The following is a 12,575-nucleotide window of genomic DNA, read 5'->3' as shown; positions in this document are numbered from 1 at the left end:
TGCCTCCTCCTGGTGGCAGACTCGAACTAGTTTTCAAGTATATCTTCTGTACGTATTATTGTTTTAATTGCAGTCTCGAAAAGATATGAACGAGCTACCTGTACTGAATACAATTTGAGATTAGTTGTGACTGGACAGTCACAGTTGAGAGGTTATAAATTGGTCGTTTTAGTATATACATAAAAGTTCAGTTATTACAGATATGAATGACACTGTTTTTAACTGTTGTAATACAGCTGTTTCGAATCTTTATTATTTTGTTCTAACCATACTCAGCTAAGCATACATACATACAACATAATTTATCACAAAATAATAATGTAAGGAGTAATTGAACAATGTCTGTAGTAATTTAATGATTTCGGGAATACATTGTTGTATAATAGTGAGACGTAATTTCATCACACAATGTTATAGTGTGAACAATACTGTTATAAGACGACCAGAAGCACGGGTCTGTAATAATTTACCCAACGCTTTCAGAAACATTGGCATCTTGTTCAAAATCGAGTTAGACATAAATTAATGTTATTGTGCTTCCAGAAATATAAAAAAAAAAACACATACATCAAATTGTAAAAAAGATTATTGCTCAACGAATTAATGTCAAGTCACTGTTGAAGCTCAAATTATTGTGTTTTTAATATAATTATAGAAACAGTAAGAAATCAGATGTTTAGTTTTGTAAAAGACACGTATATTAGTGCAGAGATAACAACTTTTATTCCATATCTTCCGTGGTCACATGTCACATCTTAAGGACACATGACAATACGTATACACAAAAAAGGGTTGAAAACTAGAACTCTCTTTCATAACAAATACACTGAATTAGTAAAAAAATGGAAAACTTACAATTTGTTTGTTTTTTACACTTTACATGGTCAACTTAGAGGGAATTAGGTTCTTGTTTACAAAAACTTAACTTTTCGTGAACATTGTATCTTGAAAAGATATATACGGCACGTATTTAAATATACTTATATAGAACAAATGTTGGTATGCATAATTATAGGATGTAGTTATACTTAACCAACGATGTGGTGTACATACTCAGAGATAATGTTACTAATCCGATAAGACAGTACTCACTGTACGTTACAATGTTTGCTAAGCCTCATCTCATCTGGTCTGAGGAAGACGGACTACAAGTTGTTTATAATATAGTTTTTTAAACTTTCCAAAGTAATAATCCATTTCAGAAATATGTAACCAAGAAGTAACTAAGGGGCGAGATAAACGAAAAGTGTGAATTTAGGTCTCAGTTGTTGTTGTCTCGACTGAGCCTTGGGACTCTCTGGTTGTACTTTACACGAGGTTTCTTGCATGAGAAATACTTATTGTATTTCGAGTGTTTGTATGTAATAAACAAAAATGGACGTAATAAAAACAGAATTCAGAAGGCTAACGACTGTTTGATCACGAAACCGATAATATTAATACACATTTTAGGAAAGAATCCATGGCCACTCCCAGTCTATCAAAATTACCGTCTGTTTTTATCACATAAAGAAAAATAATCTATGGCCACTTCCACGCTGTCGAGATTACCATGTAATTTGTTCTCGTAACCGGTAATATTAAAATACATTACCAAAAAGAATCCATGACCACTCTCAGACTGTCAGTGTTTCCAACTGTTTAATTTCATTACTGGTAATTGTCCGAGTATGAAGGGATTTCAGTTTTTAAAGCTATTTACGCTACGTAACAATAGGGATGCTTAACTTGACTGTGTGTGTGTTTTTCTTCCAGCAAAGCAACATCTGGCTATGTGCTGCATCCACCGAGAGGAATCAAACCCCTAATTTTAGCGTTGTAAATCCGTAGACTTACCGCTGTCCCATTGGTGGACTGACAGTGTAAACAGACGGTCACATTGAAGGTTTTCAATATGGCTGATAGTGGTCACACGTAATAAATCATGATGATTTTGTAGTGAACCTTAACATGTTTGCATTTGTTTGACTGCTTTGAATTTTCGTGAAAAGCAACATGAGGGTTATCTCCGCTAGTCATTCCCAATTTAACAGTGTAGAATTAAAGGGAAGGCAGCTAGTCATCACAACCCACCGCCAATTCTTGGGCTGCTCTTTTACGAACGAATAAAGAGACTGACCGAACATTACAACGCCCCCCCCCAATGAAGGGGCGAGCATGTTTGAAGTAACGGGATTCGAACACACGACCCTCAGATTACGAGTCAAACGCCCTAACCAACTGGTCATACCGGGCCAGTGATCTTTAAAATGGCAGGAGTACAGTATTCACATTAGTACAACAGTTTTTAAATAGCAAATATTTAAACAGCCACAGTCATGGCAATCTGCACACTGATATGTATATTGTTAAATATATCTGCACACTGATATGTATATTGTTAAATATTATGTGATTGTTTATCAGTTAAAGGTGTAACTACATCAGTTATTTTCCCCAGTACACATGCTTCAAACTTCAGAACACAAACTTTAAGTAATTATATTATGTTAACGAGTTGGAACATTATTTTCCGGCCCGGCATGGCCAGGTAGTTAGGGCGTTCGACTAGCAATCTGAGGATCGCGGGTTAGAATCCCCATCGCATCAAACATTCTCGCCTTTTCAGCCGCCGGGATGTTATAATGTGACGGTCAATCCCACTATTCGTTGGTAAAAGAGTAGCCCAAGAGTTGGCGGTGGATGGTGATGACTAGTTGCCTTGCCTCTAGTCTTACACTGCATAGCTACACGAGGGCTATCTGCGCTAAATTTAAGACAATCCAAACATTATTTTCCTTTACAAACGTGCCTGTTTCTTATGTAATACTGGTCTTAAGTTCCATCACACATCCTCACAACTGATCTGATGGATCAAAATGAAATGTTAGGTGTTAAACTTAAAACAATGTTGTTCACGTTAAACCATGTTAAATCCAACGCCCATATCACATTTTTCATTCTGCCAGATCAGCAAAACTGTAATCACTGTAGCGCAACACACAGAAACAAGAGGGGTTTCCGTCACCCCTCCATTTCTCCAAGTTGAGGCAACCTTTCCATCTACAGGTGGACAGTCCAACTTCTGAGGTTGGTGGTGATGTCGTCCTCGACCACACGTTTTCTTGTTAGGACCGATACATGCAGCGTAAGCCATAGCGTGGGGGATGTAAGTTTGCTCGAACACTCCCCTGAATAGGTGAGCCATAGGCCCATGAGTGTACACTGGTACATCTTCTCCTCCGTGAGTATCCCATCTCCTGGGGACTGCTGACTGTTGTACATAATTTTTATCTCCTGGAGGTAGGAATAAAGCAATTTATCATCAATTTCTAAACTACTAATTTTTTTACCTTGTCTTTTTCTCTTCTATTTCCATGTATGTGTTCTTAATTAATTTTTCTGTTTTTGGTCTCGTTGTACATAAGACATATTTGACTGAATCGAGTAGATAAATATTTAAGCTAATTTAGTATTAATATTTTATCTTAATTATCTACAAATTGTAGAAAAATGCAAATCCTGCAAGGAGTCAGCCTGGCATCTTAATGTGTACCCCCCTCTTAAAATAAAATAAAAGAGCCATCCAGAAATTTTTGGGGCTGTTTTAATTAGACAAAAGGAAGACATTATTTTCGAGGCCTAGGTGCTGTGACCTAATCCGATAACATGAGAGTCAACATGGATAAGTTAACTTGTAAATGTAAAGTAAACCGAAGTAGCAATGAAACATGTTCTAGGTGTAGTTGTAGTGTAATAAATAAGCTAAACCGTGGGTCCAGGTCGGATGAAGGAAGAACCAGTTAGAACATATCTCAATTTATTTAACAATCCAGCTGAATCGGAAATTCCTCAACTGATTACTGTATTGACAGTGGAAAAAACCCAACAACAACAACAGTATCGTTATTTTTTAAAAAAGGATATTTGAATCACATATATGAAATTAATATCACATATTAGTTTCAATATTTTGTGAAACTAACGGCACAGTAAAGCCTAAAGGTGCAGTGTTGAAGCTGAACCAGATGAAATTAGGTAATAATTTCCTTAGCGATTCTCAAGTTTAGACTATCATTTCTGCTATTAATAGTAAGTAAGAAGGATGATATAACGTATAATGCACCACCATGTTATAATTCAGAATGATTTTCATCATATCATGTTTTCATTCGTATTTACTTGTTTTTGTGAGTTGCAGAAGTTGTGTCGAGCCTCTTTCATTGAAACCTATTGAAATAACCCTAAATCACCGGTTTACTGTTGACTATACTAGGCTTAGTACAAAAAAGATGCTGGGCTGGGTCGTATAGGAGATGTTAAAAAGTAAAATATTTAAAAAAAGAAGTGATATACAAATTTATAACGTGTATATATATATATATATATATATTTAGAACAAAGTCACATTATATTGGGTTATCTATTGTGTTCACCGTAGGGTATCGAGCCCCAAACTTAGTGTTGTAAATTTGTAAACTTACCGCTGTACCGCTGAGGAGTGGGTAGATTAAACGTCATAATGTAATTGGTGTTTTAAACGAAGTAAATCCACGGTAAAGTTAGGCCTAATTCTACGAAAGAACCAGGAGACTCGTGATGAGCTTGAGAGTAGGCTTAGGAAAGATCTAATTCTGAAAAAAAAAAAGAAGCGAGACTCATGAAGTCCTTACCAGTGTCTAACCCCGTGAGGTTTTGTCGACCCAACGGGAAGTTTCTGTTGTAACCTGGTCCGTTAGAATACAGAAGAGTCGTGTACGGTAAACCATCTACGTCAGATACATGATCATCAGTACCTGTTATACAAACAAGAAGAACGTTTAGAATAACCACGCAAATTTGAACCAGTGGTTTCAAATGATGGTACTCACTAAAAATGTGAAAATAAAGAATCATATATTTAATAAAAAGTAATTAAAGTTTGGAAATTCCTAGCACAGAAAAAACGACTTTTTATTTCATTATAATTTATGTTTCAAACCAATATTCTTGTAGGGAAGGTAATGACGCAAGCCTAAAATAATAAATTTAACACAACGTAAAGTTTATTGGCATTTCTTTCTTTTAACGCCACCTGTGAACACTATAAAAACGAATGAAGCGATAACGGAAGACATGTTGGCACTACCCACAATGTCTTAAATGAGTAACTGCTTCTTGAAGTTTGTATCCGAACTTTTAAGAATAACAACCGTCTTTAGTTGCAGGCGACTCTGCGCGGTAGGTAAAATTTAGGGTTAAAATCAAACACGTACACATATCATCTGTCAGGTCGATCAAAAGAAACGTTAGCATTGCCTTAACAACAAAGAATAATATAGTGATACATTTTACTGCAGATTTTTTACTGCATTATTTCACTCTTAATTTCATATTCCCTTTATTATAAATACCTTTTTTCATTTACCTAGGCTTTATCTTTAAATTGTGGCACTAAACTGTGCAGATGTCCCTCACAGAATTTATCTGTGAAAACCTAATCACAACTTGTTAACATTCACTTTTTGTTTACTTTATTTGTTTAAACACAATGGGCTATATGTACCGCGTGCGTAGCTAGGATCGAACTCCTAATTCTACCATTATAAACCCTCATACATCTCACTGAGCCACTATGGGCGATAATATTTAACAATACTGAATGTCTACACTTAAAACAATGCTGTAGTAATAACTAAACAGGCGGATAAACTTAACATACTTGGTACGTCCGAGTAGTGACGTAATAGGCACTAAAGCATCAAGTGACAAGTAGATAAAACACTATTTTTCTATGTTTACCTTCCACTACACAATTGACATAAAATATACATCACAATGAAGTCGAAACATTTAAAAAGTAGACTAACTTTCATTTACTTTTATTGTTATATAAGGAATCAGTTTTACTAAGTCACTCTCTTGTAAAGTTTATTACACATTGAGCAGAGCGTGTAACCATTGGTTTCTTGTGTCTGTCTGATCGTGAATTGATGGTTTTTTTTTGTTTTTGTATTTTTGAGCCGTGAGTGCTTTATAAGAGTGATGGCCAAGTCACATTGTTTATTTAAAGTAACGAAGAGTAGACGGTGGGTGCTGTTAATTAGCTGCCTTCCTTCTAGGCTATTAACTCAGAATTAGAGATTGTTAGTGCGGATTGCCTTTGTTTAGATTTGCTTGAACGTCTGAAGCAAACAAATAAAAGTTTAGTTTGGTTTGTTTGGGATTAAATACAAAGTTACCCAATTGGTCATCTGTGCTTTGCTTGTTATGGGTATCGAAACCCCGGTTTCTAGCGGCCTGAGCCTGCAGATATACCGCTATGCCACTAGGGGAGCGAGGGCACAAATAAAAGTAACTGCACTTAATGACTTGAACATACAAAATAAATTCGTCCAAACCAGCATTGTTACAAGTGGAGGTAAATGGAATAATAAACAGGTGTTTTTCACGTACTTATTTCACTTGATTTGTGATACAAAACAGTGCTCGGTTCCTTTTCGTTTGTCAACAAGAAACTAGTAAAGTCTAGACCGTTTGTTTTGTTTTTAGACATTCACTCAAAGCTGCGATATAAGAGCTGGTTATCTTAAATTTTGGAATGATAGACGAGAGGGAAGGCAGCTAGTCAACAGCACTCCCTGCCAACTTTTGGACTTCTTTAATCGAATAGTGAGATTTGACAGTCACTTTTATAATGCATTTGAAGTTTGTTTTTTAATTTCGCGCAAAGCTACACGAAAGCTATCTGCGCTAGCCGTCCCTAATTTAGCAGTGTAAGACTAGAGGGAAGGCAGCTAGTTATTACCACCCTCCGCTAACTCTTCGACTACTCTTTTACCAACGAATAGTGGGACTGACAGTCACATTATAACGCCCCCATGGCCGAAAGGGCAAACATGTTTGGTGCGACAGGAATTAGAACCCGCGACCCTCAGATTACGAGTCGAACGCCTTAACCTACCTGGCTATGCTGGGCCTTATTTGAAGTTACGGACAAAGCAACACAATGGGCTGTCTGTGCTCTGCTCATCGCGGGTATCGAAATTCCGGTTTCTAGCGTTGTATGTCCGCAGACATGCCGCTGTGCCTCTGGGAAAGCGTCAGTTGTTAGTATATAAAAATTACTTTTAATTCGTTGTTTCAAGGTCCCTGTTTAAAATTATAGCTCATTTTCACATAAAGGTTCGATTACCGGCTACGTCCAGATAGCTCCTGGTATAGTTTTGTGCTAAAAATGAAATGGAAGGTAGTTGTTTGGAAGTATACTTTCCGATATTATAACACTTGATTTTTTTTTCCATGAAGACAGGGAAAAAAAAATCATTTACCGAATATTGGATTTCCTCGTCTTGGATGGCCACCAAAAGCGAAAACGTGCGAATGATCTGAGGTCACAACCAATAATGTATCGTCTGTTCTCGTCATTTCTAACGCTCTTTTTACAGCGCCCTCTAGTGCCAACGTGTCCGTTAGAGCGCGATAGGCATTGTTAAAGTGGTGAGCGTGGTCTATTCGGCCTCCTGTTGGGGGTATAAAAAAAAAAAAGGAAAATTATATTGCAGCTTTAACAATTTTGTTATCAAATTATGATTTGTGAAACATGAGGTATAGTTTTATTCTCACATTTGAAATATCAAAAAATGGACGAGAAACATGAAAGTTAAAACAACCACTGACTCTGAGACTCGAAGTAAGATGAACTGTTAATTTTGCTGGAAAAAAAGAACCAAAAAAGTAAGAAATAGAATAAAAGAATATTAACGCCCTCGTATTAAGAAACTCAAATATACTTTAAGCCTGAAAGTTAGGTTGTTTAAAATTAGGCTTAGAAAGCTGAATATATGAAATGACACCGAAATACTTTTATTTGGAGAAACATGTAGACTAAGCAATAAAAACAGAAGGTTTCAGTGAGCACTGAAGAAATCTTTGTTACAAACATAACATAGTACACACGTACACAATTTCGCCAAGGTGTTTATAGTTACGGCATATTGACCCACAGAATGGCTTTGAGTTTGTTGTTTTTTCCAAGTACAAACTTTCAGCTCAAAACTCCATCTCTTGGCCGATTTGAGATTATCTACAGCTGCGGCTATTGATTATTCCCTCCTGTTTTTTATTGTCAAGTGCCCATCTGTTACGTCTTCCAACTTTTATTACCTCAACGTGGTTCCTTGTCGTCAAAACAATGGGTGAGCATACTTCCGAAGGGGGGGGGATTTGATTTGTGTTAAACGCAAGAAATAAGATAAATACTTGGACATGATGAAAAGCTGTTCGCATACTTACATCCCAAAAGACGTACGCTATCTCTATACATATACAGTAGTAATAGACCCTTACTAATGGTATACGTACCTTCTACCATTAGGAAATAGCCGTGAGGATTTCTACGCAGTATTTCAATAGCTTTTTGAGTCATCTCAGCTAAAGAGGGTTCACCATTCGGACCTTTGTCTCGGTCAGTTTCGTATGTCATGTGAGAGTGGTCAAATAACCCTGCAATAGATTAGGAAATTTTCGTTTATCATTCGTTTGTGTGTGTGTTTTAAAACATACTTTTATTTAACAACAGGAACAAGCGATTATTCAGTTAATAATATTAAATGATTATTAAAATATAGGGGCTATTTTAGTTTAAACAGATTGTCTTTTTAAAAGCTTCAAAACTCTCATCATCTACGTGAACAACAGAATTGTTGTTTCATAATTTGAATACAATAGTCCTATAAGACGTCACTGATTATTTCAAAAGTGGAAGAAAAATTAACAATTTTATTATATTGAATATAGTGCATGGTTTAATTTTCTTATTAGAAAGCCGAGAGACTGAATTGTTTTTCACTAGACAGCAAATTGTCTCTTTCGACGTCAGTGCATGGGCCAAGCGTGGCTTTGAGGTTCCTGGTTCGAAAGTCTGTGCCATAAACACGTGCGTCGCACTTTACGTTGTTGTTTTGAATTAAGCACAAAGCTACACAATGGGCTATCTGTGCTATACCCGCCACGGGTATCGAAACCCGGTTTTAGCGTTTAAGTCCGCAGACATACCGCTGAGCCACTGGGAGGGCACGTCGCACTTTAAGAATGTGTGTGTGTGTGCATAGTAAAAGTGACAGTCAAATCCCACTATTCGGTCAGGTAACCCTGGTTCAACAGTTAACGGTGGGAACTGTTAACTTGGTGCCTTCTCTTTAACCTATCCATCAGCACAAAATTAGGAACGGCTGTGCGCTGATGTCTCTTTGCAGGTGTACTTATGGCACGAAAATCCTCAACGCCTATATCAACTCAAGGAATTAATTTTGTTCATATAATATACGGTAGTAACATTAATACTTTAAATATATGTATATAGTCAAATTTCAAAAAATATTTTTTAACGTTTTAAGCGGGTGCGATAGAGGTTTTAATACAGGAAGTCATTCTCTAGGAAGCATCCTTTGATATCTTTAATCGGAAGTACTCTACTGTAACCGGAACTAAAGAAATGCCACGCCCTTACTTACACATGATATGATTTGTTTGTTTTTTTAAAGTTAAACTTTAATATCAGGCTAACTGTCATGACCCTTTAACTACGCAGTTGAAAATGTCATAACTGTAATCATTTTCTTACCGTACGGTGTCCAGAGTTTGAGCCTGTGTTGCGTTCTCTAAAAAATAAAATTTGATAACATTTTGAAAGTGTGCTCACAGGAGCGAAACTTGGGTTTGTGTTACCTTAAAAAAGAAGTCGTTAGGCTTTTCGAATCGTGTAAATAAGTATGAAGAATTAATAATGGAACATTCAGCTGATTTATAGCAGCTCTTTAAGGCTTTGTGAGACCCGGCATGGCAAGGTGGGTTAAGGCGTTCGACATGTAATCTGAGGGTCGCGGGTTTGAATCCCCTTCGCACCAAACATGCTCGTTCTTCAAGCCGTGGGGGCGTTATAATGTGACGGTGAATCCCACTATTCGTTGGTAAAAGAGTAGCCCAAGAGTTGGCGGTGGGTGGTGATGACTAGCTGCCTTCCCTCTAGTCTTACACTGCTAAATTAGGGACGTCTAGCACAGATAGCCCTCGAATAGCTTTGTGCGAAATTCAAGAAACAAACAAACAGAGCCTTGTGTAATAACTTCAAATCATTGGGTTAATTCAAGAGATTACAAACCCTCATCCACAACCCTTTAAAAAAAAAGAATTATACATTTTGAATCTCTTCATGCCGTTTCTAATGATTAAGCTGTAGTTCAGTTATGTAGGAATTTCTTCAGATACGACTTTCTTTTCGTTAATCGCTTGATAAGAAAATTAATGTAAGTTATACCGAATAATTTGAAATAACTACAAAAGAAACAAACAAACGCCGTCGTTTATGTGATAAGCCATGTTTTCATGTCCAAATGTTTATCTGTCACGAATGGGCTTTAGCTGCTGTCGATTCCACGCTTTATCAAACATTACCATGATTCGTTCTGTCACAACAACCTGCGCACGTGAATCAAACAGTCTATCATCTGTTTTATTCCACGCCTGGGTCTCAGTTCTTCTGCAAGTGAGTTTTTGCAGTATTCAGTGAAGCACTAGCTTTGTATTAAATACGTACGTTAATATTTAATATCTGAAAATAAACTTTTAAAATAATTGTTTGTTTTTTAAATGTTCCAAGAAGCGACTTGAACGAATATGTAATGCTACATAATCCATCAACTTCCCCAAACTCCTGACACTGTTTGTTTGTTTTTCAATTTCGTGCAAAGGTACACGAGGGATATCTTCGCTAGCCATCCCTAATTTAGCAATGTAAGACTAGAAGGAAAACAGCTAGTCAACACCACCCACCACCAATTCTTAGGTTACTCTTTTACCAACGAACAGTGGGACTGACCGTCACGTTATAACGCCCACACAGCTGAAAGAGCAAGCATGTTCGGTGCGATGGGGAATCGAACCGCGAACGTCAAATTATGAGTCAAGCGCCTTAACCACCTGGCCATGCCGGGCCTACTCCTGTCATTAACAAAAGCGTAATCATGAGGAGAAACACACAGCGAGCTCACTAGAGATATGCCAGAAGTTATTTTGACTGTAATAACCAATGAGTCGTCCTCCCAGTGGCTCACGGTACGTTTCAATACCTGTAGTGGGCACAGCACAGTTAGCCCATTGTGTAGTTTTGTGTTTTAGAACATACACACCGATACCTTAACATTATATATAACAACGCTGATTCCGAGTAGCCCCCCTAGTGGCACAGGGGTAAGTCTGTGGACTTATAACGCTAGAAACTGGGTTTCGATACTCGTGGTGGGCAGGGCACAGATATCACATTGTGAAACTTTGCGTTTAACTTCAAACAAACAAACAAAAGGACACCGAATAACGTGATTATAACTATCGTATCAATATCTATCCAAATCGTTTAAATCGTTTCAACGGATTTAGTGTACCAGTTTGAAGACAACGTTTCGATCTCCTGGAGTGTGTTTCCATCCATCAGATCAAACGAAATGATTTATGAGTAATATCACTGGGATAGAAAGCTATCATCAAATGAGACATTTCTTTTAAATAAGTGTAATAAAGAAATGTTCCAAACCCGATACAGGAGAGCACGTGCCCTGACTTTAAGCATCAAATCAAAACTTCCTTCGTGTACAAACCACAAAATCTTAAAGTGAAGCTATGCGAAGATCTATACATATTTTAAAACAGTAATGTGCAGTCTGTTTTTGTTGTTTCTTTTGCAGCACTACACTAGAAATGAAAGTTCTGATTTTATTATTAAAGTGTTGAAACGTTTTCATATAAAATTATAAGCTGTTTGACAGAACGGGTATTAAAATAAAGAAATATCACTATATTTACTTCGCTATTTGCAAATAGATTTAAATGTGTAATATGGTAGAGTATATCCATTGGGAAATTTCACTTTGTAGCATAGACTGTGGCTGCCATTCTTCGTTTTTGTGAGTTTTTAAACTTAATTTTTACCATTATTGTATAATTGTGTTTAGTTTTTGTTTGTTTTTGAATTTCGCTCAAAGCTACACGAGAGCTGTCTTCGCTAGCCGTCCCTAATTTAACAGTGTAAGACTAGAGGGAAGGCAGCTAGCTAGTCACCACTACCCACCGCCAACTCTTTGGCTACTATTTTACCAACGAATAGAGGGATTGACCGTCCCATTATAACGCCTCCACGGCGAAAAAGGGGCGAGTATATTTGGTGTAACGGGGATTCGTACCCATGACCCTCGGATTACGAGTCTAGCGCGTTAGACACCTGGCTACGCCTGGAAGTGTAGTATTAAAAGAAACATATATAAATTATATTTTGTTTATTTAAACAAATATCTTCACACAGATGTTTTATCTCGTGCTTTTGTTGTGTTTTATTTATCGCGGAGTTATTCATTCGGCTATCTTCACTGTGTCCAACACGAGAGATCGAACCAGGAATTTAACCATTTTTAAGTCCAGAAAACAACCACTGATCCAATGGGCGACTTTTTCTTGTGATGTGTTTTGAATTAATAGTTAAGTAAATGTTCCAAAAGTGTTACTTCACTAGATGAAGGCTATATAATTTAAAATCCTTAAACACTACTCAAAATTATATTAATGAG

At 36.9% G+C, this 12,575-nt stretch overlaps 1 protein-coding gene across 1 annotated transcript in view; it reads right to left on the bottom strand.

Annotated features, from left to right (window-relative positions):
• Positions 1–334: 334 nt before the first annotated feature.
• The window catches only part of LOC143227854 (alkaline phosphatase, tissue-nonspecific isozyme-like), a 42,138-nt gene continuing 29,897 nt past the window's right edge, over positions 335–12,575 (bottom strand). The window contains exons 4-7 of the mRNA XM_076459203.1: positions 8,323–8,463; positions 7,290–7,481; positions 4,653–4,775; positions 335–3,276 (exon numbers count right to left, since the gene is read on the bottom strand). Of these exons, the coding sequence (XP_076315318.1) occupies positions 2,900–3,276; positions 4,653–4,775; positions 7,290–7,481; positions 8,323–8,463 (833 nt within the window). The 3' untranslated portion in view covers positions 335–2,899. The remainder of the gene's footprint in view (positions 3,277–4,652; positions 4,776–7,289; positions 7,482–8,322; positions 8,464–12,575) is intronic.

This window comes from Tachypleus tridentatus, chromosome 10 (genome assembly GCF_004210375.1).
Source record: "Tachypleus tridentatus isolate NWPU-2018 chromosome 10, ASM421037v1, whole genome shotgun sequence".
NCBI lineage: Eukaryota > Metazoa > Arthropoda > Merostomata > Xiphosura > Limulidae > Tachypleus > Tachypleus tridentatus.
This window is presented reverse-complemented; position numbering and strand designations above follow the sequence as displayed.